We start from the raw sequence: 24,533 nt of genomic DNA on the forward strand, positions 1-24,533 counted from the left end.
TCTGCTTTCCCCATCCCAAGTGAGAGTATTGGGGTTAGTTTTTAAAAGTGCAAAGAGTGGTTTTACCAGAAGTCCATAGTTATGGATCCAGAGTCGACACCAGCCTGTCATTCCCAGGAATGTGCGCAGCTCCTTTGCAGTCCGGGGCTCGGGGGTCTGACAAATGGCTTCCTTCCTCGCTGTTCCCAGCATCCTTAGTCCTGCTGTGATTTCGTAGCCCAAATAGACTACTTGTCGTTTTGCCACCTGGGCCTTCTGTGGGGAGACTCGATACCCATTAAGCCCCAGAAAATTCAGTAGACTGATAGTCCATGTTACACACTCTTCTTCCGTTTCAGTAGCTATTAATAGATCATCTACATACTGTAACAGAACTCCTTTCTCAAAGGGGCGTTCCCATTGTTCCAAATCCTTGGCTAGCTGATTCCCAAAAATAGTTGGGCTATTCTTGAACCCTTGGGGAAGCACTGTCCATGTCAGTTGTGTTTTTCTGCCGGATTTAGGGTTCTCCCACTCAAATGCAAATAATAGCTGACTCTCTGGACTTAGGGGTAAGCAGAAGAATGCATCCTTTAGATCCAGTACGGTAAACCAAGCCAATTCACTAGATAGTTTTGTAAGCAGTGTATATGGGTTTGCTACCAGGGGATATAAATCTTCTACTATTTTATTGATTGCTCTCAGATCCTGTACTATACGGTAGTTCCCGTCTGGTTTCCTAATTGGAAGTATCGGGGTATTGTATTTAGATTCACATTCCACTAATAACCCATGTCTCATGAATTTATCAATTAATGGTTGTGCTCCCTCTCTATCTTCTATCCTTAGGGGGTATTGTTTAATTCGTGGGGGTTGAGCTCCTTGCTTTATATTAATTACCACAGGAGGGGCGTTTTTTGCACGCCCTGGGGTTTCCGTTGCCCATACCCCTGGATAGACCTGATTACTGATTTCTTCGGGCATCCCTGTGTTTTCGGGAGTTGAATTTGTTGTGATCAATGCTAGGCTCAGTACCTCAATTAAAGAATCATCCCTTACTTTAAACCGCATCTTTCCTGCCTCAAATTTTATTTCTGCCCCTAATAATTCTAAGAGATCCCGTCCTAAGAGGTGATGTGGTGAGTCAGGTAGGTATAAAAATCGATGTATCCCTACCTGCTTCCCCAATTTATATTTCAGAGGTTTAAGGAAGTAAGCCTTTTCGGGTTGACCAGTGGCCCCTTTTACAGTCATAAATTCTTTACTTAATGGAGTTAATTCTTCATTTAGTACTGAACAAGCCGCACCAGTATCTATTAAAAATTCTACACTCTTCTGTTTCTTCCCTAGCTTTATCTTAACCAGTGAATCCGCCAGGGTAGACTCGCCCGGTTCCAGTCAATCCTCCTTTACGGGGGCTTGGAACTTAGTCCATGCCCCCCTTTTCTGTTTTCTCAGTGGGCATTCATTTTTCCAGTGTCCTTTTTTCCGGCAGATGGCACATTGGTCCTTTTCCAGGGGCTTTCTTGTTCTGCACATTTCACCCCTCCCTGTCCCTTGCAAAGCTGCAATCAGTATCTGTCTGTCCTTTTTCCTATCTTCCTCCTCCCGATTGCTAAACACTCTCCAAGCTACTTCTAGCAAACTTTCCAAATTTCTATTGGCCGGTGCTGGTAATTTTTGTAGCTTCTTTCTTATATCCCCTGCAGACTGCCCTGTGAATAGTGACACCAACTGATGAATACCTTCCTCTGAATTTGGATCCAGGGAGGTATGTTTTCTCATTACATTCCTCAGCCTTTCAAGGAATTCCGAGGGAGTCTCCTGGGGACCCTGTTTCACTTCAAATAATTTAGACCAGTTCACTGTTCTAGGGATAGCTCTTTCTACTCCCTTTATTACCCATTCTCGGTATCTCTCCAAAAGCTCCCTCCCATGATCTGTATTTGGGTCCCAGCGAGGGTTTTGTAATGGGAAATAGTCTTTAATATCTTCATCTGTTCCTCGCAAATTATCCTCAAGCAGGGTTTGTGCTGTTCTTAGAACCAGTTGTTTTTCTGTTTCGGTCAGTTGATCTAACAGCAACTGAATATCATTCCAGTCTGGTTCAAATTGTCTAACTAAAAACTGCATTTGTCTTGCTACCTTTGATGGGTCATCTCGGTAGTTTTTACAAACCTCCTTCCAAGATTCTAAGTCAAATGAAGAGAACGGAACTTTAACTAACATTGTACCCCCCTCTGGACGTACCACTTCCCTCAACGGAGCTATTGTTAATGGCTGCTGGCTTCGGGTACGTGAGGCTACTGGGGAGGCAGGAGGCTCAGGGGGAGAAGGGAGGGCCGGGGGTGAAGGGGGTGAAGGAGGATTAGAATCCTCAAGAGAAGGCATTTCTGGATCTAGTGGGATTTCCTCATTTCTCACCCTTATTGCCCGCTGAACCTGGAGATATTCCGACAATTCTTCAGGCTCCCTAACCTTGCCTGTCTTTGTGCACTGCTGTCCGATACTACAGGATGAGCAGCAGCGTTTTATTTTACTTTCTTTTGCCTCCCGCCGTACTTTTTCTATAGTTAGTACAAAAGGATCTTGTGGCGGTCCCATTCCACACTCTTTCTGCCATTCCGGGTGGTTGCGGAGGGTGAAGAACATATCTGCATATGCTACCTCCTCCCACTTATTTTCTCTCCTCAGAAACAACATAAGCTGCAAGATTGTATTATATTTTACTGTTCCATTTAGAGGCCATTTCTCCCCTTCCTCCAGCTTATACACCAACCACCACTGATTACAATATTTAATCAAGTTTTTCCGACTCAGGGTTCCTCTTGATTTCCCAGCAATATCTCGCCAGTGTGCCAGTATACAACCCAGGGGTGTGCGCTCAGGGACCTCTTTGCTCTGTGATTTCCCCATCGTAACTTAATATAAACAATCGTATTCTTTTATAAGTAAGACCACTTCTGACACAACAGTATCGTTATGACTTATGACCACGTACTTTACAACAACCGGTAACTAATAATACAAAATAAACACGTATTAAAACAAAGATAAACAAGTATTGGAGACAACTTTCGCTTCGTCCGTCCCCGGCCGTTTCCCTCGCGGGAGGACGGAACCGCGGGTCGGGACTCCGCACTCGCCCCGCAGCTGTGCTGCGTCTCACTCACACCACACTCACACGACAATTCAAACAGAATTACAATATATCATTTGTTAAGCTTAACCAAAGATGTTAAGAACACCGGTGCTAGTTGTTGACTTAGGCCACCTATATAGACAGCGCTGTACGATACCAATTATCCCAGGATTACACAAATCACCCTGTACCAGAGAAAGCAGACAAGCTCTGCCCAATTAGCAATCACCTGAATGTGAGCAATAGCTCTTTTACCATGCGTACGACTTACTGGCCCCTTTGTAGGCACTCCCTAGGGAGTCCTCCTAACCCAGCCGGCAACCTAACCTAACCCGTGAGCTCACATCCCTGGGGGGGAGCACGCCGACTCCACTGTGCCCTGCGCAGGACGTCTCCTCACGACTTACGGGTCCCCCATTTCACATACCTGGTCCGCCGATAGATGGTTCTTGTCTGCTCCTGCAGTGATCAGATGAGGGAGGGGAGTCCTTCCGAGAAATCTCGGGGCGCGCCAAAGGCGTCCCCCTTCTCAGCTGGTCCTGCAGCCGAACAGAGAGGGTCCCATCTGGGGTGCCAAATTGACTTGCGGAATCAAACTCTATAATCCAGAGATGGGTTATAAAGCAGGTATGTTTATTCCAGCGTTGCGCAGCGCCGGGTGCAAGGGGGATAGCTCCACCAAACTTGCACACCGTAAAGAGAAAAGTGTGTTACAGATATAGGTTAAGCTAATACATAATCAATAGTCTCCTCCTCAGTTTGATTACATATTCATTACATTCCCTATGGCCCCGTTCCCCGCAACCCCATTCCCTCATTCCCCCTGACCCCATTCCCCGCGACCCTTGCCGTTGTTTTGGGGTGAAATTCTTCTTCTGTTTTCTTCTTGGTGTTATCTGCTGGTACCATTCTCCCACGTAAGCATCGTCTTGCCCGGGGGTATCTAATCCTTCTTCTTGTCAGAGGTCTCTGGACAGTTTCTTCTTATCTTTATTGCCCTCTTCTCTGGTTTTCTTTTGACTAAGTGTCTGTAATTCCCCTTTTCCCTGCCCTTTTAAATGTAAACTATCTACAGTTACCCTTTGTCTTGGTTTCTGTGAAGTTCCCCTTTCCCTTTCTATAGCAAAGTGTTACCTTACCACCATTTTGAGGCTTTGCTCACTCTTCAGCCCCGGGTTCAATCCCCGGCATCTCCACAAGCTCTTCGTTTTGCTTTTAAGGATTGAAGCAGCAGCACCAGGGGGTGCTCTGTAAGCTGGAAATAAGTTATTTATATTTCTGGTAGATAACAAAGCCATGGTGCTGTGGTATCTCTGTGTCAAGGCTATATCTCCAGAGCCAAAGGCCCAGCACAGCCTGCAGCATTTAGCTGTGCCATCCCAAGTACTTGGTGTATCTCACACAGGACCATGTTCTCACTTATCTCCCTTTAAAAAGCGAAATATCAGCTGTAAAACACACAGCTCCTCGGGATAAAGGCGTTTCCTTCCCTCAGGGGCACCTTTGTGGGGCCGTACCGAGCCTGATGGAGTAAACAGCGGGCAGTTAGAGTAGGGATGCACTGCAGTGCTACAGAGCCCCGCACACAACACCATGCTGCTATAAACCTTACGACAGGCCGCTCCCGTGGCTCCGCTCCGTGGCTCCTGACCGGACTTTGAGCGCCGCTTCCCCCCCAGCCCTCAGAGCCGCATTACACTCCACCACAGCGCCCGCTCCCTCCGCGCGCCGCCCCGCGCTCATTACATCCCATCACACACAGCGGCGCCAACGGCCGAGGGAAAGTAGTGCGCGGCGGAGTGATCTGAGCGGCGCGGGGCGGGGCGGCGGCAGCTATATAATGGGAGGGAGCCGGCGGGGGGCGTAGTTGGAGACGTTAACGGGGTGGGTGCGCTGTGTGGAGCCGGCTGTCAGCACCGCGGTGAGTGCTGAGCTGTGGGCGGTTGAGGCTCGGTGGGGAGGAGGGAGAGAGCAGGGCGGAGCGTGTGTTGTGTGCTGGGAGCGGGGAGCGATGCGGATTTAGGGCTGGAGATGGCAGAGATGGCGTTGCGCTGACAGGGCCGCGATGTTCGTTTTCTCCTCGCGGGGCGGTGAGGATGGGGAACGTAGGGCCGGGAAAATGGCGGCCGCGCAGGCGCAACGGCGGCATCCAAGATGGCGGAGGGCGGGAAGGGGAGGAGGTGGCCGAAGGGGGTGGGCGGGGCTAACGGCGTGACGTCACAGGGCTCCATGGGCGGGGCTGTAACGTGTGTGACGTCACGTGCAGGACAAGATGCAGATCTTCGTGAAGACACTGACCGGGAAGACCATCACATTGGAGGTGGAACCCAGTGATACCATCGAGAATGTCAAGGCCAAGATCCAGGATAAGGAGGGCATCCCACCTGACCAGCAGAGGTTGATCTTTGCTGGGAAGCAGCTGGAAGATGGGCGCACACTGTCTGATTATAACATCCAGAAGGAGTCCACCCTGCATCTTGTGCTGCGCCTGCGGGGCGGCATGCAGATCTTTGTGAAGACCTTGACAGGTAAAACCATCACACTGGAGGTGGAGCCCAGTGACACCATCGAGAATGTGAAGGCCAAGATCCAGGACAAGGAGGGAATCCCTCCCGACCAACAGAGGTTGATCTTCGCTGGCAAACAGCTGGAAGATGGGCGCACACTGTCCGACTATAACATCCAGAAGGAGTCCACCCTGCACCTGGTGCTGCGCCTCAGGGGAGGGATGCAGATCTTCGTCAAGACCCTGACTGGCAAAACCATCACCTTGGAGGTTGAACCCAGCGACACCATCGAGAACGTGAAGGCCAAGATCCAGGACAAGGAGGGCATCCCTCCTGACCAACAGAGGTTGATCTTTGCTGGGAAGCAGCTGGAAGATGGGCGCACACTGTCCGACTACAACATCCAGAAGGAGTCCACCCTCCATCTTGTGCTGCGCCTCAGGGGTGGTAACTGAAGTGAAGATTCCTTGCTTCCAAGAACAAGTTCCTGTGCACATGTTCATTCCAATAAAGCTGTTGCATCCACAGATTGCTGTCTCTTAAATTTTTTTTTCGAGCAGCTATTTTAGTTCTTTAATTGCAATCTAATAAATTCTGATGACTTCATTTCCAAGTATATAAAGGTGTTATAAAACTGCCTTATGCAAGGCCTGCACGTGCCTGGGGTGGTGCTGGGGTTGTGTAAGTGCTGATGTAACTCCGTGTGCTGCTGAGCTCAGTGCTGCTCTTCAAACTACCATTATGGATATGTGTAATGTAATAGAATTGCAAACCCTTCCAGAGTTGGGAGGTTCAGTGATAATATTGCTATGTCCCCTGGAGGGCTGAGCCCTGCATGCAGTGCTCATGCATCAATGTACTAAAACCCATCGGAAAGATAAATGAGGTTCCTTTGAAAGCCAGAGAGCTGCTCTGGTGATCAGCTGGGTGAGTCTGTAGCCCTCAAGCTGGTGCTTGGTTCTGTTAATGAGCAGCTTTAGTATCTCAATAAACTTTATAACTTGAGCACTGGCTTAAAGGGTAGCTATGGGAATGATCACAGAAATGAGCCGGGTTGGAAGGGACCTCAAGGATCATGTAGTTCCAACCCCCCTGCCTGGCAGGGCCACCAAACATACACATTTACTACATCAGGTTGCCCAGGAGACCCCATAGAGACCCCATAGACTCCATATATCCCCATAGAGACCCCATAGATCAGGTTGCCCATGGCCCCGTCCAACCTGGCCTTGAACACCTCCAAGGACGGGGCATCCACAACCTCCCTGTGCAGCCTGTTCCAGGCCCTAACCACTCTCCTAGTGAAGAACTTCCCCCTAACAATCAACCTAAATCTTCCCTCTTTTCACTTCAAACCGTTTCCCCGTGTCCTGCTGTTGTCAGCCCTTTCCAAGAGTTTACTGATCCTTGATCAATGCTGTGCGCCCTGTAGGAGCAGTGCCCTGTTGGTGAGGGGCTGAGATCACTGATGACGGATCTCTACTGAACTGCCGGCTGTCGGTCAGGGGCTCACGTTGGGAAAATGGGCTGAAAAGTAAAGAAATGAATGAACGTTTTGAGATGGTTTTGCTCTCGGAAACGCCTTAATCTCGTTCAGTCCCTGCACCGTGAGCGGGTCGTACCGGAACGGACCGTCCTCACTCATCGGCCGCTTCCGCCCCGCTCGGCTCGGCCCATGGGGCGGTTCCGTCCGTCCCCGCCCCGCCCCGCTCCGCTCTGTGCCCGCCGGGCCCATAAAGCGGCGGCGGGTTGTTCGCTGCCCGAGCCATGGCCGCGGCTGGGCGCAGGGCGGCGGTGGGGCTGGGGGTGGTGGGGGCCGCCTGTCTGCTGCTGGGTGTGTGCCTGCTGCTGGCGGGACCTGCCATCATCAAGGAGCAGGTCATCAAGGTTAGCGGGATTGGGACGGGACGGGGCGGGGGGTTGTTGGGTGCTTGGGGCTGGGGGTGCTGCTGAGGGTGCTGCTCTTCCAGCTCGCAGCGTCCTTCAACAGGGATAAATCCAGCTCGGGTGTTTCTGTGCTCTGTTACAATAGTGCTGGGGCTGATTGGGGCCGCGTTGCTCATTAGCGGCTCATTAGTGCTCAGCTGGCACTGATGGGTGATTGATCGCTGCTGGGTGCTCTTAGTTAGCTACATAGGAAGGCTTGTGCGGGTCTGCATTGCCAATAACAGCACAGGTGATGCGCTGCAGTGCTCGCATGGAGTCCTTGCCTCGTGTATGGTGTGGTGCCTCAGAGTGAAGCAAAAAAGCTGTCTCTCTATAGGGTTTCCTGGCTGCTGGACGGGGTTTTGCTACTGGGATGACATTGATCCCCTGTGTGCACCCCAGAGCTGTGGGCTGAGCCCTTGTTCTGCTCAGCGACTGCTGCACTGAGCCCTGGGACCGGTGCTCAAAGACAGAAAGGGGGGAAATACAATGGAAAAGGCTCAAGGGTAGAGATGAGAACAGGGAGGTTCCTCACCAATTACTGTCTGTGAGCAAGAGTTTGAACTTGTTGCCACTGCTGGGCTTTCCTCACAGCAGCCCCTCTGCAGCCCCCCACTTCCAAACCCTTATTGCATCAGCCCAATGGCTTCATCCCCACATTCACCCAGATCTTTCCCATTGCACACAAGGGAGGGTCCCTCTGCCTTGGAGTTCCTTCAAGCTCACACCTACCCACATCAACACCTAGAAACGCTCCCCTGGCACAGGGGATGAATAACAAGTGGCTGTAGCTGCTTGTGCCCCATCTTTGTCAGGAACAAGCTCCTGCTCAATGCTGTGCTGCTGGCTGTGCAGAGCCAGGTGGATGTTTGGCTTAAGCCAGAGCTGGTCTTTGTCCATCTGTTGGCTGTGCAGAGCTGCTGCTGGCACCTGTAGAACATATGGTGTGGTCAGTGCAACCAGACTTCCCTTCTTTTGGGGAACTACCCGATTTAGCTGCTTTCTGGTGCATCTCTGTGAGAGGAGGAGAATCCTGACCCTTCTTTTTCCTCAGGACTCCCTTCATCTCAAGTCAACCATCTCCTCGTCTTCTACGTGACCTGAAGGATTCATGCACAGCTTAAAGTCAAACAGAAAGCAAACAACGGAGCGATGTGCAGGGCCTTGCTGAGACTCCTGGGGCAGTGTTTGGAGCGGTGGCTGTGAGGCTTGGGCAGGGCTGGAGGCTGGTTGGCCTTTGGCAGGCATTTATCACATAACTCCACGTAGGAGCTCTCGTCCTTGGTGCTTTCATTGCCGTCTTTGTCTGGAGGAGACGCGTGGTAACCCATTCCTTTGGGAACTCAGTGTGGTCAGGAGATGTCAGACCACCCAGTGACCCTTTGTAACCCATCCGAGTGAAAAAGACTCTATTCTTATTTCAGACACGTGCCACGTTCGTGTTGACCTCCAAGGCTGCTCTGATCAGTGTATCTTAGTGGTAGTTGTTACAGTTGGATTCAATGACCTTAGTGGTCTTTTCCAACCTCAATAACCCTATGGCTCTGTGCTGGGCTCCATGGCAGGAGGCTGAGCAGGGCAGCGAGCAGGCAGGATGCAGCTCAGTGTGTTACATAAATGCATGCATATGCAACGGGAAGCCCGGGGAGTGCAAAGCAGAACAAACAAGTAAAGGAAAGCAGATGTCAGTGTTCAGACTCTGCTGGGTGCATGGGGAGATGGTTATAAAACAGTCTGGGTTGTTCTTGTACTGTAGTTACATCTCTGCTGTGACGCTGCTGGTAGCTTTCTTCTTCCCCCTGCCATAGGAGTCAAAGCAAACAGCTGTGGGGCTGAGCTGGAGCTGGATAATGCCCGCGTGCCTTTGCCGATTAGTGGATCAAACCCGGTTCTGAGCTGCATTACTTAACTGCAGCGAGAGTTTGTACTTGCAGAGGAAGCAAAGATATTAGTGGAGCGCACCCAAAATAGGTGATTAAGAAGAAACAAGCTCTTGGTGTGCTGGTCCGTAAGGCAGCCCCCAGCAGGCAGGGAGGGACTGCAGGCAGGCGGCCAGCAATGGCTCTGGGGAGGATGTGAGGGTTTGGGTAACGCCTCGTGCTTCTGTGGGCATCTGCTGCAAAATGGGACATTGATATGAAAAAATTATGCACTGCCTTCAACCTGCATTAAGACAGACGTGAATCGCTGCAGGATCACATCCGAGAGGAAGCAAAAAGCAACTTGGCTGCAGTTTGGTTGACATCACGGTTCTCCTCGTCTATTTTTGGGATAACCAGAGAGCTGTGTGGTCTGTAGTTGTAGCTATGGAGCTGCCATACCTGGCAAGCAAGTGGAAGCCTTTGGGATGGGCTTGTTTGTGCCAGGCAAGTCAAACCACCGGAGCTGTGAATAATTCAGTGCTGGCTTGTCTAGCACAGTGAGAGCCTCCAGCACTTCAAAACAGCTCCGAAACCTTGTGGGTTGGAGTCTGGCAAGCTGAGCCTGAATAAATAAGCCTGCAGACATCCTGTGGCATGCACTTGATGCTTCTGCATGTACGTTTGGAGTTTGGAGCTGGCTCTGTTTCAGTTTGCATAACATGCTGTGTCCTCTAGAGATCCACTGCCGAAACTTCCCTCTTCAGCTGGGCCTGGTGTGGGAAGCAGGGGTGGATGTGCTCAGCCTCCAAGGCCAAGCAGCACATCTCCTTTCTATTTCTTTGCAGAACGTGCGGATCGACCCCAGCAGCATCTCCTTCAACATGTGGAGGGACATCCCTGTTCCTTTCTATCTGACGGTGAACCTCTTTGAAGTGCAGAACCCCCAGCAGGTCCTCCAGGGAGCGAAGCCAAAGGTGAACCAGCGTGGGCCATATGTTTACAGGTCAGGTTCTGCTTGTGGTCCAGCTGTGTGTGAGCTGCTGTGCTGTCTGCCAGGCTCTTGGCTGGCTCCTTTAGGACAGCATGGCATTGGCACAGCTGGCCTGAGACCAATGGCATAGGATTTTAAAGCAATCCAAATGTGATGTAATTGCTCTGATTGTGCTAAAGCCATCAGTAGGACCTCTGGTTGATGGGGCTGTGAGGCTGCTCAATGCTTCAGTGTGAGCTGTGGAGCTTGGTCCCATGCTGGGACCCACTGGCTGTTGGTATGGTGGTGGGCAAACCCCATCCTCAGAATGGGCTTTGGTTTAATCTCTGCTGTGCATTTAGGAAATCAGCTCCAGAGCTGGGACCTCCTTAATATGAAGCTTCAGACTTCTTGTATTGCTCTAAGATCTATAATCTATGATAGACCTATGGGATGCAGTTTGCCTAACACGAAGAATCTGGTCACGAGAACCAGTACAGAACACCATGGCTTAGTTGGGTTCAGCAACAGCAGGGCTTGATCTATTTGCCATGGCTAAGGATGGTGGCTGGAGCCCCTCTCTGGGCCTGGTGTGTGAAGTGATGGGAGATATTGAACTGAGCCTGTGAAACTTACCCATCAGTAACAGTATTTGACATGTTTGTGCCTACACATGTAGGCAAGGTCAGGTCAGCAGCCTAAGCGAGCTCATGTGGGAAGATTAGTGGTCTAATCCCAAAGCTGTTTGAGTAGTGTTGGGGGGAAACCTGGCACTATGTATGTGCCCTCATTTCCCCCGGTCTGCCGGTCACACCACAGAAGCATGTAGATTGTGTATGTTGTGATTGGGTCAGTCACTTGGCTTGGGGAAAAGGCTTCACTTACACTAAGAATAAACAAAGGGGTAAAGCTTATTAATGTCCTTATGTTCCTGTTGAGCAAGATTAGTGCCTTTCCCTATCATGGACCATAAAATAGGCTCCACAATAAAGGACTTTGTTTCTGCTTGTGCATTGAGCTGCAGCTCCCCATGGAGCTTGGGATGCTGGGGACAGCCTCATGCTGCTGCAAAGCATTGCAGCTGGGCTCCCTAACAGAATGCAGCGAGCAGGAGCTGGGCAGTGCATCGAAGAGTGACCCAGAGAGGAGCAGCAGAGCCAGGATGCTACATGGGGGTTGTGCTTTGTGTGGGGCTGCACAGGAGCCGGTAGGAACTGGGACAAATTCACACGGGTTTGACAGCAGAGCTTGTGCCATCTTGTTTGGTCCTCTCCTGTTCTGGAGGTTGTTTTGGTGTGTGGGATGATGTAGATTGATTTATCTGAGCATCACTCTCACAGAGATAGGTTTCCCAGCAGCTGTTCTACTGCCTCTCCTGCAGCCTGGTGCAGCCCAGGCCTGTCCTTGCTTTACAGCCTACAGTTGGCACCACCTGGGGGAAGGTTCCCATGGTCTCTCCTGTCTCTTTGCAGAGAGTTCAAGTATAAAACAAACATCACATTTCACGACAATGACACCGTCTCCTACCTGGAGTACAGGCAGCTCTTCTTCAGGCCGGACTTGTCCAACGGCACCGAAGATGAGTACATAGTGATGCCCAACATCTTGATGCTGGTAAGGACTCGCTTCCCAGAGACGTGCTGGCTGGCAGGGGGGGTGGTGATGCTCTGTGCTTAACTTGGAGCTTCCTTTTCTTGTTAGACTTGAATTCTGCATGGTTAAGTTTACAGAGTGCAGTTCTTTGTGTGTCGATTATCACGTTGGGCTGCTGCCTTTCTAAAATCAGAGCGATTAGAGGGGCTGGGCTCACATCTTCAACCTCATCTGAGCTTTATCTGGGGAAATGAAACCTGTGAGCTCTCTGTGGCTGCTGCCACAAACTGCTTTCTTCCTAGCTGTGGGCTGAATGGTGGCCCTCGGGCTATCCAAAGGGCTTCTGTAGAGCACTGTGCTGTGTGCTGAAGATGCATTGCATCCTCTCTGCCAAAGGCAGGGCTCGTATCTCAGAGGTTGGTTTCCTTCACAGGGAGCAGCTGTCATGATGGAAAACCTGCCCAGTTTTGTGAAGTTCTTGCTGAGCGGGGCCCTGGCTGGGCTGAAGCAGGAGGCCTTCATAAACCGGACAGTGGGGGAGATCTTGTGGGGCTATGAAGACCCTCTTTTAGACACAATAAATGCCATTGTTCCTGGCCTGATCCCGTACAAGGGTAAATTTGGCATATTTATAGAGGTGAGTAAATGCCCGTTGGGAATCCTCAAGTCCCAGACATGTTGCTCTTGTTATTGAATATGCAGGCTGACTCCTTCACAAACTGCTTGGAGCAGCCATGTGTAATTGATGGTGGTTGTGTAAGGCGCCTTGTATTTCTGCTTGAGGGGAAAATTATGTGTTGGAAGCTGTCTCTGGCAACCAAAATAAAACTTCAGAAGCTAACAGTACGTGGAGTACTCCTAATGCTGATGAAGCATGCAAAGGTGTTAACATGCTGCAGTCTTTCTGCATGTAATGGATTACAGGTTAATTTCTTCTCTCTGCAGTTTAACAACAGCAATTCCGGATTGTTCACAGTGAATACAGGCATGAAGAACATCAGTCAGGTCCATATGGTGGATTCGTGGAATGGCTTGAAAAAGGTGAGCTTTGGGCAGCCAAACTCAAGTATGGGGACAGTGCCTGATGTAGAGCAAGGTAAACTGAAAGCTCTTGGTGCTGTTGTGTCAGTGGGTCACAGGTTTTGAATGAGTTCCTATGGGACTTCTTCCACTACTTCTGTTGAATGTCAGTGCGAAGGCATAGTGGCCATAAGGCAGCCCAGTGGCAAGGAGTGCTCAGTTGAGCCCATCCTGAAAGCTTTCCAGCCTTGCTGTCCCCAGCTCCTGTGGATGGTGTGGCAAGGATGGAAGCTGACATCGAGCTGATAGCACTGAGCTCCTCTCTCTGCACCCAGGTGAACTACTGGCGGAGCAATGAGTGCAACATGATCAATGGGACTGCAGGGGAGATGTGGCCACCGTACATGTCCCCAACATCACTGGAGTTCTACAGCCCTGATGCCTGCAGGTGAGGCTGCAGTAGGCGTGGAGCTGCAGTCCCTGTGCTGATGGTGGGAGATGCAGTGTGTGTCTGGTGCTCACAGAGTACTGTGTGGTGATGCAGAGGGCTTGGGCAGAGCTCCTGTAGTTAAAGATTCTGCTGCAGTTTGGTGTTGTAGTGTCAGAGCATTGCAAAGAGTGTAGAGCTGTCTGCTTTCATCCTGTGATGTTCATAAATACCTTCTGGATCTCTGGGGAAGCCTAATTTACCTGTATTGAGAACCAGTCAAGATTTGGGAAGAGGAAGGTTGGAAATGAAGGTTGTCAGAAGGAAATGCTATTTGGCCACAGAGCTATTGCAGAAGTAATGCAGGGGGCTGTGCCACTGCTCCTACACTGCTTCTTTTTGTTCATGCCTATGTGATGGCCTGGCCTCAGCTGAGTGTGCAGAGGTTAAAGTACCTCCAGAGCCTGCCCTGCTCCTGTGGAAACACCCTGAGGCTGGAAGGAGGGGAAGTAAGACGGCCAGATACAAAGCTCTGTCCCCAGCTGGGGAAAGATAATGGTGATTTGGGCTTTGTAGTTGCTGCAAAACAAGCAAAGTGCTTCTGCTGAATAGAAAACTGACCTCAGCCAATAAACAAAGTCAGCTGAGCCCAGTGTTAGTGCAGGAATTCCTCTACGCAAGAGTCATCAGCAAATACCAAAATGACTCAGAGCCAAGGACTTGCAGAGAAATTTACCCGTAATCAAAGTTTAAACACACATACCTGTTTTTGTAGAACCATGGAAGCCTTATAGAGAATGTGATGTGTTTTTGGCAAGGTGTAAGATCAAGCAGGAAGCTTGGTTTCCTGTGGGCCTTGCTGGAGGGTGAGCACAGCCCAGAAGCGTGTGCATCACTGCTGTGCAGGAGGCAGCTGTAGTGATGAACATCCCTCTTGGCTGGCTGGGCTGGCTGTGTCTGCACAAGTCTTGCTTGAAGTGTGAAGGAGCCAGTTTCCATCCTGGAAACATGCATTTACTGATGCACACAGCATAAAGTCTCTGCTCTTTTACCTGGATTAAAATCTTGCTGTGCAGTGTAGTTCATAAGATAAATTTTTCCACTCCTGTGATGGCTGTCTGCTGGAAAACAGAGATTTAGCTGGTATCCATCTGCTGTGACAGAGCACTTCTATCTCGGAGCCAGTGCTGGCACAAAGGTGGCATTATCTCTGGGAGAGCAGCCACAGGGATTACTCCGTGCCCTTAAACAAATCTATTCTGGATTCTGCAAACAGGTTTAATAAGCTTGTGTGACTCCCCCCATAACTAGTCCTGACCAGCCCTCTATTTGTGCTTAAAACATGGAAAACAAATGGCTTAGATACTCATTCCCAATCCAAAGCTGTGCTTGGATTGTTTATCTTGATCTCAAAGTCTAAGTTACATTGCAACTGCATCTTATCCAGTGAAGATAAGAGCCTGTTTCTGTGCTGAGAACCTGCTGGCTAATCCTGATCCCTCTCTACCAAACCCCTTCCAGATCCATGAAGCTGGTGTATGAGCAGTCGGGGAAGTTCAAAGGTGTGCCCACCTATCGCTTCGTGGCACCGAAAACGCTCTTTGCCAATGGCACAGTTTATCCCCCCAACGAAGGCTTCTGTCCCTGCAGGCAGTCCGGCATCCAGAACGTCAGCTCCTGCAGGCTGAGTGAGTCCTACTGCAATTCCCCTTTCCATACTGAACTTTGGGGCAGGTGGGATGGGATTACCTGTCCAAAAACTTGCTCTGCTTCCTGGTGGAGTGCTGGAAGATATCGCTGGGGTCTGTGTGCATTCCTCTGAGCAAGGGGAGAGAGAGTGGGAAATCCATTGTGCCCAGAGCCCCCTGCTTGTTTATGGGGTGGCTTAGGGCAGGATGGAGCATCACCTCCCCCCTGTTGGGAGCTGGCTGTGTAACTGCCAAGCTAAACTTTGACTTTGGACAGTGAGTGGAGAATTCAACCTTCAGTGTTTTATCCCATGTCTGCAGACAATGAGTGTTTGGCAGAAGGTGGCTTAGATGTGGGATCTGAACCTTCCTGGTGCAACAAACTGCTGGGGAAGAAGGACAGAAAAGTATTACCAACATGTTCTCAGATGGACGAACTTAAATTGTGTCTGTTCTCACCCAGATGCACCCATGTTCATTTCCCACCCTCACTTCTACAATGGTGACCCAAGCCTGGTGGATGCTGTGGAAGGTCTGAACCCCAGCAAGGAGGAGCACGCGCTATTCCTCGATGTGCACCCGGTGAGGGGCTGGGGGGGCTGGCTGCCCCAGGGCTGGGCCTCAGCCATGCAGTGGGGCTGGGGAGCACCCTGTGGGGAGGGTGGGAGGCTGGTGGGATCCTGCTCCCCCAGAGCTGGACCTGCAACAGGGCTGGGCATCGCCTGGTGAGGGGCTGGGGGGGGTCTGAGCCCCGAGGGCTGAGCCTAAGCTGTGTGATGGGGATGGGAGCCTGCCCCATGTTGCTCTCCTGGTGCTGACTGGAGCAGGTTCCAGAGTGCAAAGTGGTGAGGACGTGTGCAGATAAAATAATAATAATAAAAAACAAACAAACCAAAACACCAAAGTCATAAACTAATCAAATAATTAGCTTAGCTTCTAGGGAATTGCAGGACTAATTGGAATCATAATTGTTTTGATAAGCGCAGCTGTTTTCTTTCCACTGACTCAGGAAGGCCTGTGACACCAGGAGCTGTATCTGGCAGCAGCCCCAGATCTGTGAATATGTATGGCCATAAGAGTTGACTGGCAAAGTCTGAAGACCACTTTGTAGCTGGACCTGTTGCCTCAGTTTCTGGGCTGGGTTTTTCCTCTATCCTGACTAGTCCATCTGACTGGCTGCTTCTGCACTGCCAGCCTCGGTGCTGTGCCTCGTCCATAGCAAACATAGGGATGGAGTTGCTGCATCAGTGCCATCTCAAGTCATATTTGTCTCTGTTGAAGGAGAGAAGACGTGGGGCTCTTCCCCATGGCCCACTCTGCATGTGGCCATGAGTGGAATGTTTCCAGGTGTTCAGTGATGTTAGCTTGAGCAAGAAACCAATCCCCTCTTGAAATAAGGCAAGATAAGCTTCTTACCCACATGTTGGGTTCTCTGCTTTTCTTATCACATTTACGGAAATCTAATTAAGTTTATTACAGTATCAAAGCTCTTCTGATAACGGTACAATTCACTGTTATCTAGCCCAGCCTGCTGTGTACAAATAAGGGCAATCCAACAAATATACCCTGCCCTTAACATGTCACAGAACTGCAGTGTCAGGAGGAACCACTGCCAGAGGATCATCTTAGAAGCGTGGTGTTGTTCTCCATGTCTTTGTGATGCTGGGCTGTGGTAGCTATGGATAGATAGTGATAGTTCTGTGTGCAGGAGCTGGTGTACTGGGGTATTCTTAAAACAAGTGCAGATAGATTCAAGAACACAAGAGGCCCATCAGGCTTAGAAGCTTCTGTTAGAACACCCTGCCCAGGGAATCTATTGTAAGTTGTGAGTGCTACTTGTGGTAACTTAAGCCTTGTGTCACATAAAGCACCTCCCCGTGTTCATGCAGTCTGCCTGTTAGATGTGCACTACAAAATGTGAGCAGTCATCCTCAGAGCCTGGGGAGCAGCGTGGGCTTGACCAGTGCTGGTATAACCCAGCCTTGCTGCTGGCCACGTGCAGTGGATCTCTGAGTGATCCAATTCACTGCTTCATTGGGAAGGTGGCACCCAGAGCAGCTGGGGTGGAAAGTGGAGAGTCAGTTTGCTGTAGAGCTCTTGTGATATGTGTGGGTTGTACTGATGATGGTTGGTTTCTTTCTAATGCAGATGACAGGCATCCCAATGAACTGCTCCATCAAGCTCCAGCTGAACCAGTACATGAAGCAGGTGTCTGGTATCCTGTAAGTGATTCACTGTTATAAGTGGCTCTCTTCATCATGCAGGGAGTGCTACTGGCTCTGGGGTCCCTGCAGAGCTCACCCTGACAGACCAGTTATCTTTGGTGTTAGCAGTGTCACTATTGCAGCAGCCAGCTGGCTGATGTGCAGGGTCAGCTGCTCCAGTGACCTCCAGATGCCGTCCCCTGGCAGTGCTGTGTGCCTGCCCGTTGGCTCAGCCCTTGCAGTGCTTCATGCACATGACAGAGCAGTTGAAATACAAATGCTGGCCCTGTTGTGCATGCTGGCAGACAGCCCCTGTGCTGTGAGCTTGGCAGTACTGCCCTGCAGTGCCATGCAGATGACTGGGGCGTCTCAGATCTGCATAAGTTCAGTTCACTGAGTTAATGAACCTGGAGCCCAGATTAGAGATGGCACTTTTCGCTGTCACCGGGCAATTAAATTCAAATGACAGCACTGTCACTGCTTTTGCATAGAAGACCCGAGGTGAACCTGGTCTCTGGAGGGGAGGGAGCTCCCTGAAGCAGCAGGAATTGCTGCCTTCTTGCATCAGTGTCCTGGCCACTGCAGGTCTGCCAGACTCTTCCCATTAAGAAGAATTGCAGCAGTAGCTGTGGTCTGGTGAACCAAGAATCTAAATGCATATTTCTTTTCCACCCCCACAGTCAAACAGGGAAGATCCAGCCAGTGGTGATGCCGCTGCTGTGGTTTGCAGAGGTGAGCTGCCTGCTTTGACCGAGTTCTGAAGAGTGTCTCGTGCAGGAAGGGAGTGCTGGGGAAACACCACTTTGAATAAGGCTTTAAACCAGCCAGGCTGAGCAGCCAACAGAAGGCTTTGTGCTGCTTGGCTGCGTGATTAATCCTTCTGAGCCGAACAAACCCTGCAATTACTTGGCAGGCCTCTGGCTCTGTCCTAGATGTGGGGTTAAACAGAACCCAGAACGGTGCTGCCAGCATCTGCATGCCAATGTGTGCCAGGGAGTGCAGTCCTACAGCTGTGTGCATGTCCAGCTGTTTGGTAGAAGCCTCTGGCCTGCTTCTGACCTAAATACCTCAATCCACGGTGGGAGAGGAGCTGCACGAATAGTCTATCACAGCTCTGGATGAAAGAGAGATGCCTATCACAGCTTTGCTTTCTTGGGCAGAGTGGATACATTGATGGCTCAGTCCTGTCGCAGTTTTACACCAACCTGGTGCTGATCCCATCCATCCTAGACTACCTGCAGTACATCTTCCTTGGGCTCAGCGTCCCGCTCATCATCTCAGCTGCACTCGTGATGATGAGTCAGGTAAGAACGTGCAGATATCAGATGGAAAGTGCTGTTAGTCAAATCGGCTTTAATCAGATGACAGAGATTGGGCTGACAATCTAACACTCCTGATGAAGCATTGGTTGATGCCGTGATTCTGACACAACCTAAAGCAGAACCGTGTCCTAATGACACCAGTAGGTAGCAGCAGGACTTCCTCGGCTATCAAGAAATTGGGCTGCAAATCAATGTTATAAAAGCAGTTCTGGTCATCTTGTTGCACAGCAGTGTCCAAAGCAGGTTCTCATGGGTGGAAGCATTTCTCAGCTCATCCAACTAATGAGCAGCCCTGGCTCATCAATCTCGTTTCCATGTAAAGCATCAGGTCTGTGCCATCACCCAGAAACTCATCTATTTCTCTGTAAGTGCAGCTGTTCCAAATAGCTGTGGGAGTCAGACCTGCAGGGATCTATGGGTGAGAAGCTCTGACCTCTGAGGGCTGCAGGGAGCTGGGGGTGGGTTGGGAGCAGCTCAGGGGCCTGGCTGCCCCGTTCGTCTGAGTTTAAGGCTGTGGGGGCAACGTACAATAGCTCGGGTACTTGGTGGTGATCTGTCTCTAGCTGCAAAACACTCATCTGATAAGAGCTAAAGCTTGTAGAGAGCTTAGCATTGAAGTAGAGATCTAGCTCCCTAACCTATATCAAAGCAAGCTTATTGAGCTTGGCATTACAGCCAGACGGCTTGAGCTGGCTCTAAAGCTGCAGATAAGGAGAGGCTGCTTGTGGGGATGAAAAGGCAGTGAAGAGGATGAGTGGGCTGAGGTAAGAGCATGGGCGAGAGGCTGCTTCTGCTCAACCTATAGCTACCCTTACTGAAATGCTAATACCAGCCCACTTTAAATAGCTCTAGAGTTCTCCAAGTATCATGTAATTGGATTTTTACCAAGCCTACAACTGCTTAATTGACTTAAACACATGATCCCAAATCCCCTTGTTTTTCCCTGTGCTACCTGGTGGTGGGGGAGCAGTGTGAGGGGCTGGGGCTCAGTGCTGACCCTTCTGGTGTTCCAGCTGAGCTCTGAGTGTGCCCACCCTCACTGCACCAGCAACTGCAGGCTTCGTTCTACATTGCAGCACCAGTATATCCCAGCTCATGTTGGTGTTTCCTAGGTGGCTGTGTCTGAGAGCCTGGGCTGCCATTCCCTCGCCCTGCTTTGTGCAGGTTTCAGTTCCCAGTATCAAAGGGGTTAGGAGAAAAGCTGCCTTCTCTATTCACTTGAATCATCTGAACAGCTGCTTTTGAAATGTCCCAAACCCAGCCATGAGATGGCTGCATCTGGGTGCTCAGCCAGTGCCTCACCAAGTGCTAGAACTAAAATAAATCACAGGAAGCATCTGACTACCTGCAAAGTGAATCAATAGCCCTAATGCCTTTATAAATCTCAGAGGAAGCCGTGCAGCGACACATTAAATTCTGTGCCTAATGAACAGATAAGAGCTTGTAAACTGGAAGACAGCAATTTGCAGCCAAGGTGTGTTCCTCGATCAAAGTGTTGCTGATCTAGAGCTGATTACTAATCACTCCCATTCCTCTCTCTGGAGGCCGCAGGCGATGTCTGAGGGGCATTGTCCACACCTTCACGTGTCTGCCAGCGTGAAGCTCTTGCTTAACCCTATGCCTTCCTGGTATGTCTCACATCTCTCTGGCTTCCAGAGGGAGCAGTGGGGCCGTCAAACCAGCCCAGATGAGGTACTGTGAAACACCTGAATCTTAGCTCAGCTTCCATAGGAGCCAGTTTAAAATGCATCTGTTGGATCTGCAGTTCCAAATGCTTGCGTGTCTCCTGGTTGGGCACAGCACCTGCCCAAACCCAGCATCAGAGCTCTCTGCTAATGCAACCCAAAGCCTGTGTAAGAAAACACTTCATGTGCAAACAGACCATTTTAAAACTGGCTCGGTGCTGATTGAAACCTTAACTAGGGCTTTAGTTTAACCTAAATCCTGAAATCTTCCTTAATAACTAGATCATAGTTGAACAGTGATTGAAACTTGTTTAAAATCACCTCCTAAAACCGGACCCTTCTGGAATACGTGTCAAAGTGTGCCGTAAACGAGCCTGATTATCTTCTAGGAAAAATGCTCTTTATTTTGGAGTAGCAATAAAAAGAACTCAGACAGTAATAAGGCCACCCAGGGCCCCTCTACCAGAAATCTGCCTCCAATTAAGGTGCTACGGGAAGCCAGACTGTAGGTGGGTACCCAGCCAAGGTAACACGCTCGTCTCTCATCCGGAGTTGATTGAATTTTACTAAAAACCAATCAAATGGCAATGTTTGCTGTCCGTGTGTACTGGGAGATGTGTCCTCTGAGTCTGTGACGCAGCCACGTTGTCTCCTGGCTTTACTCGGGATGATTTAGTTGTGTTAGTGCTGGCACTTAACCAGGCTGTGAGAATATGTTCTTCTTGCTGCTCCATGTGCACCTGGTCTAATGGGATCAGCAAGGACTGGGTTAAAACATAAGTGTGGTGTGAGGAGCTGATGTCTCATCTCTCCCCACTGTGAGTTTGAAAGCTGGAGGTAAGTTCAGGGATCACAGAGACACCCTGCTGGTGGGTTTGACTTCCCTGTGAGGGCTTTCAGTGAGGGATGTGATTTTTTCCAATATCTGGGTTTGTATTACAGAAACACAAAATGACAGAATCAGTGGAGTTGGAAGGGAGCTGTGGAGCTCATCTCCTGCAACCCCTCTGTTCGAGCGGGCCCACCTAGGCCTGCTTGCTCAGGTCCATGTCCAGGTGGCTCTTGAATCCCCAAGGATGGAGATTCCCCCACTTCTATGTGTGCCCTGACCCAGTGCTGGGGCTCAGGTTTTTGTTTAAAAAAAAAAAAAAAAGAAAAAAAGATTAAAAACCACAAAAGCATTTTCTAACATTCAGATCACAGCTGTGTTTTAGTTTGTGCCCATCACTTCTTGTCCTGTCCCTGAACACCGTTGAGAAGAGCCTCTCTCTTTGGGCTTATACACTCTTCCTTCAGCCACTAAAATGAATTAAGATCCCCCTGAGCCTTCTCTGCTGCAGGCTGTGCAGCTTCAACTTTCCTGGCCTTTCCTATGAGATGCTACAGCCCTTTAATCATCTCAGTTAGTCCTGCTTTGAGCTCTGCAGCAGATCCACGTCTCTGTGGTGCTGGGGAGCCCAGAATGACTTGGGAACGGTACTTCAGGACCACATCAGTGCTGAGCAGGGGGAAGGATCACCTTGAGCTGCTGGCAGTGCTTCACTAAACGCAGCCTGGGGCTGCTCCTCCCCACGTGCAGGACTTTGCACTTCTTGCTGCAGCTGCTGAGGCTCCTGTTGTCCATTTCTCCAGCCTGTTGATGTCTGGGATGGCAGTGTGACCCTCTCCTCCTGGCTTCATGTCACCTCCTAGTTGCTGAGGTTGCACTGCACCCCCATCATTTAGGTCATTAATAAAGCTGTTAGACATTCAACAGAGCTGGACCCAGGACTGATCCCTGGGTACACCAATTATTAGTGCTTTCCAGTAACTTTGGGCCACTGGGCAGTGCCATCTATGAGAATCACAGAGGAGATGGCATCAAAAACCTTACTGGAGTCAAAGCTGGCAATATCTGCAGCTCTGCCCTCATCTGTTGAGCTGCTAATCATCACACAGAGTTATCGCATTGGCCAAAGGTGACTTTTCCTTGGTGAATCCATGCTGACGGCCCCAATGACTTTGTCCTTAGTGTGCCTGGAAATAGTTCCCAGTGCTTCCCAGGGATCAAGGTGAGGCTGCCTGGCCTGTAATCCCCTTCTTTTGAAGATAGGAGCTTCTTTTTTGCATGTTTGCTTGGCCACGAGCAACTCATTCATCCAGGCAGGCCTCCTGGCTTTGTGTCCATGATAAGGCCCTGTCTGTTGTGTTGGAAGGGACGCTTCAAGGTCATCTATTTCATCTCCCTTGCAAATAGGGATACCTATAGCTAGACACAGGGACTGGTACAGCTAGTAGGTGTGTGGGGCTGTGCTGACTTACCCACAGCTCCTCCATCTGATGACACAGCTCTACAGACTGGGTGTTTCTGGGGTGCTGCAAGGACTGGTGGGCAGGACCAGAGATGACGTTCTGTTGGGGTAGGAGGTGTAAAAGCATCAGTTTGAGATTCTGCCAGGAAAGGATTCCTGGCCATGCAGTAATCCAAGGTGCTGTGGGTATGAGTATTATGCATGATGTGTGCTGTATGGTCATGCTGCGGGGTTGTAACCTCTGCCCTCTCCTCTGCAGAAGTCCTCCAAGGAGAAGCACCCACACGACCCCACCACGCAGAGCCCCCCACCCCAGCCCTCTGAGACCACACCGCTCCTCCAGGACACCGACACACAGAGCCAGGACACCGCCGAGGCCTGAGCTTGGGATGGGAACTGCTTCAGATCACCACCAGTCTCCAGGAGGAGACGTGTCCTGGGCAGCCCCATGGAGGCACAGCGAGTGCATGGCCGGGAAGGCCTTGTCCAAGAACCCAAAACTCAGTGTGCGAGGGGCCTCGGCCAGACTGAGCTCTCCCCTGTGAGCAGGCAGGACTGGAAGCAGCTGCTGGCTCATCTGTTGTTCTGCAATGTAAAACTGCCTATTGCCGGGAATAAAAGCCACTTTAATAGGAGCCCTTAGAATAAATAAGGTTTGTATATGTAGCACCAGTGGGATTTAGTGGTCTTTTTTAAAGCCACTGTTCATCTCACACGATCGGGGCTTGCTATCCTGAAGCCACTTAAGGGTTTTATTGCCACTTGATGTGACCAGACGACACCACAAATCAATTCTGAGTGCTGTCACGGCAGTGATGTTCCTCCTAGAGCCTCTCCAGGGCACCTGGAGCCTGCCCAGGTTTGCTCCTGCCTTTGCGTGTCTTATTCTGTGCCATGACCTTGAACTCCAGTGATTCCCTTCCAGAGTCTTTTCACTCCAACCATGCCAGATCCCTCCTTGCTTTTGGTGACCAACACACAAGGCCGTGCCAAAGATCTCTTTGTCCTATCCAACTTCCCACATAGATCCAGGTGTCTGCCCCTGCTCTGCCAGCACTCAGTGAAGGAGTGTTGATGAAGATACTTGTGCGTTAGGATGGAGGAAGTTGTGTGGAATAATGGCAATCATGATGGTCTACCCAGAACCCAGCCCATAAGCTGAGCTTGCCTGAAGTCTTTCTGTGGCACAAGTGCTAACTGCTCCTGCACAGGTGCAGTGGAAATGCTGGGTCACAGCTTGAAGTGATGGAGCAGCTGGTGGGAAGGCAGGGCCAACCCAGGGGAGCTCAGGTGCAGGCATTGTGCCTGATTGGGGGTGCAGAGCAGGGTCCAGCCCTTCCCAGCCCTCAGTTAAGGGCTGGCAGTGGAGGTGAGGGTATCTTGCTGGGGATCTCTGCTTGCCAGAAGCCTTCTAAAGGTAAGCAGATTTTCTTTGTGTCTGTGGCTGCTGTATTTTTAGGTTTGTTTTCATTTGTTGCAGCTTAGGATTGTGCCGCTCTGCTGTTATTGCTATACTTTCTATCACGTTACAATAGATAAGGCAAATAAGGTGCTGGGCACTACTGGGGCTGCTGTTCTGCAGCACGACCACCAGGGGGCGCTGTGATGCTGCGGAGGGGCCGGGCTGGAGGGAGCCCAGGACTGAACAGGGCTGGAAAGAGCCTCGAGATCCCCCCATCACCGCTGTGATCTCAGATATAGGATCCAGGAGGGGACTGAGTGATGTCCCAGCCTGTTTTGCCTTGTGTTTGGTAGCAGTGAACCTGCCCAGGTGGCAGCTGGAGAGAGGACGATCTGCTCATGGGGGGTAGCACAGAGTCCGGAACCCCCCCCCCCCGGTTCTGCCCTGTCGATCCTCCCCATCTCCTCTGTAGGGCTCTGCGATTGCTGCTGAGTGCCATTTCTGGGCTGAGGATG

General features: G+C 50.5%; 2 protein-coding genes across 3 annotated transcripts; both read left to right on the forward strand.

Moving 5' to 3' along the window:
* The first annotated feature begins 4,984 nt into the window (after nucleotides 1-4,984).
* Nucleotides 4,985-6,155, forward strand: LOC107321500 (polyubiquitin-B). The gene is made up of 2 exons (XM_015878463.3): nucleotides 4,985-5,042; nucleotides 5,388-6,155. Exon 2 carries the CDS (start codon nucleotides 5,394-5,396, stop codon nucleotides 6,081-6,083), a length of 690 nt encoding a protein of 229 aa, XP_015733949.1. The 5' UTR covers nucleotides 4,985-5,042; nucleotides 5,388-5,393; the 3' UTR covers nucleotides 6,084-6,155.
* A 1,186-nt stretch (nucleotides 6,156-7,341) lies between these two features.
* On the forward strand, nucleotides 7,342-23,282 carry SCARB1 (scavenger receptor class B member 1). 2 transcript variants are annotated; one of them, XM_015878466.3, is made up of 13 exons: nucleotides 7,342-7,515; nucleotides 10,262-10,419; nucleotides 11,859-12,000; nucleotides 12,413-12,616; nucleotides 12,925-13,020; nucleotides 13,335-13,447; nucleotides 14,948-15,114; nucleotides 15,578-15,696; nucleotides 17,263-17,336; nucleotides 17,999-18,050; nucleotides 18,479-18,622; nucleotides 20,715-20,834; nucleotides 22,876-23,282. In XM_015878466.3, exons 1-12 carry the CDS (start codon nucleotides 7,396-7,398, stop codon nucleotides 20,832-20,834), a joined length of 1,509 nt encoding a protein of 502 aa, XP_015733952.1. In that variant the 5' UTR covers nucleotides 7,342-7,395; the 3' UTR covers nucleotides 22,876-23,282. The 2 variants fall into 2 exon arrangements, with proteins under 2 accessions (XP_015733952.1, XP_015733955.2); XM_015878469.3 differs by lacking the exon at nucleotides 20,715-20,834.
* Nucleotides 23,283-24,533: the final 1,251 nt, after the last annotated feature.

Source organism: Coturnix japonica, chromosome 9, assembly GCF_054131305.1.
Source record: "Coturnix japonica strain WE chromosome 9, WE-NBRP24, whole genome shotgun sequence".
NCBI lineage: Eukaryota > Metazoa > Chordata > Aves > Galliformes > Phasianidae > Coturnix > Coturnix japonica.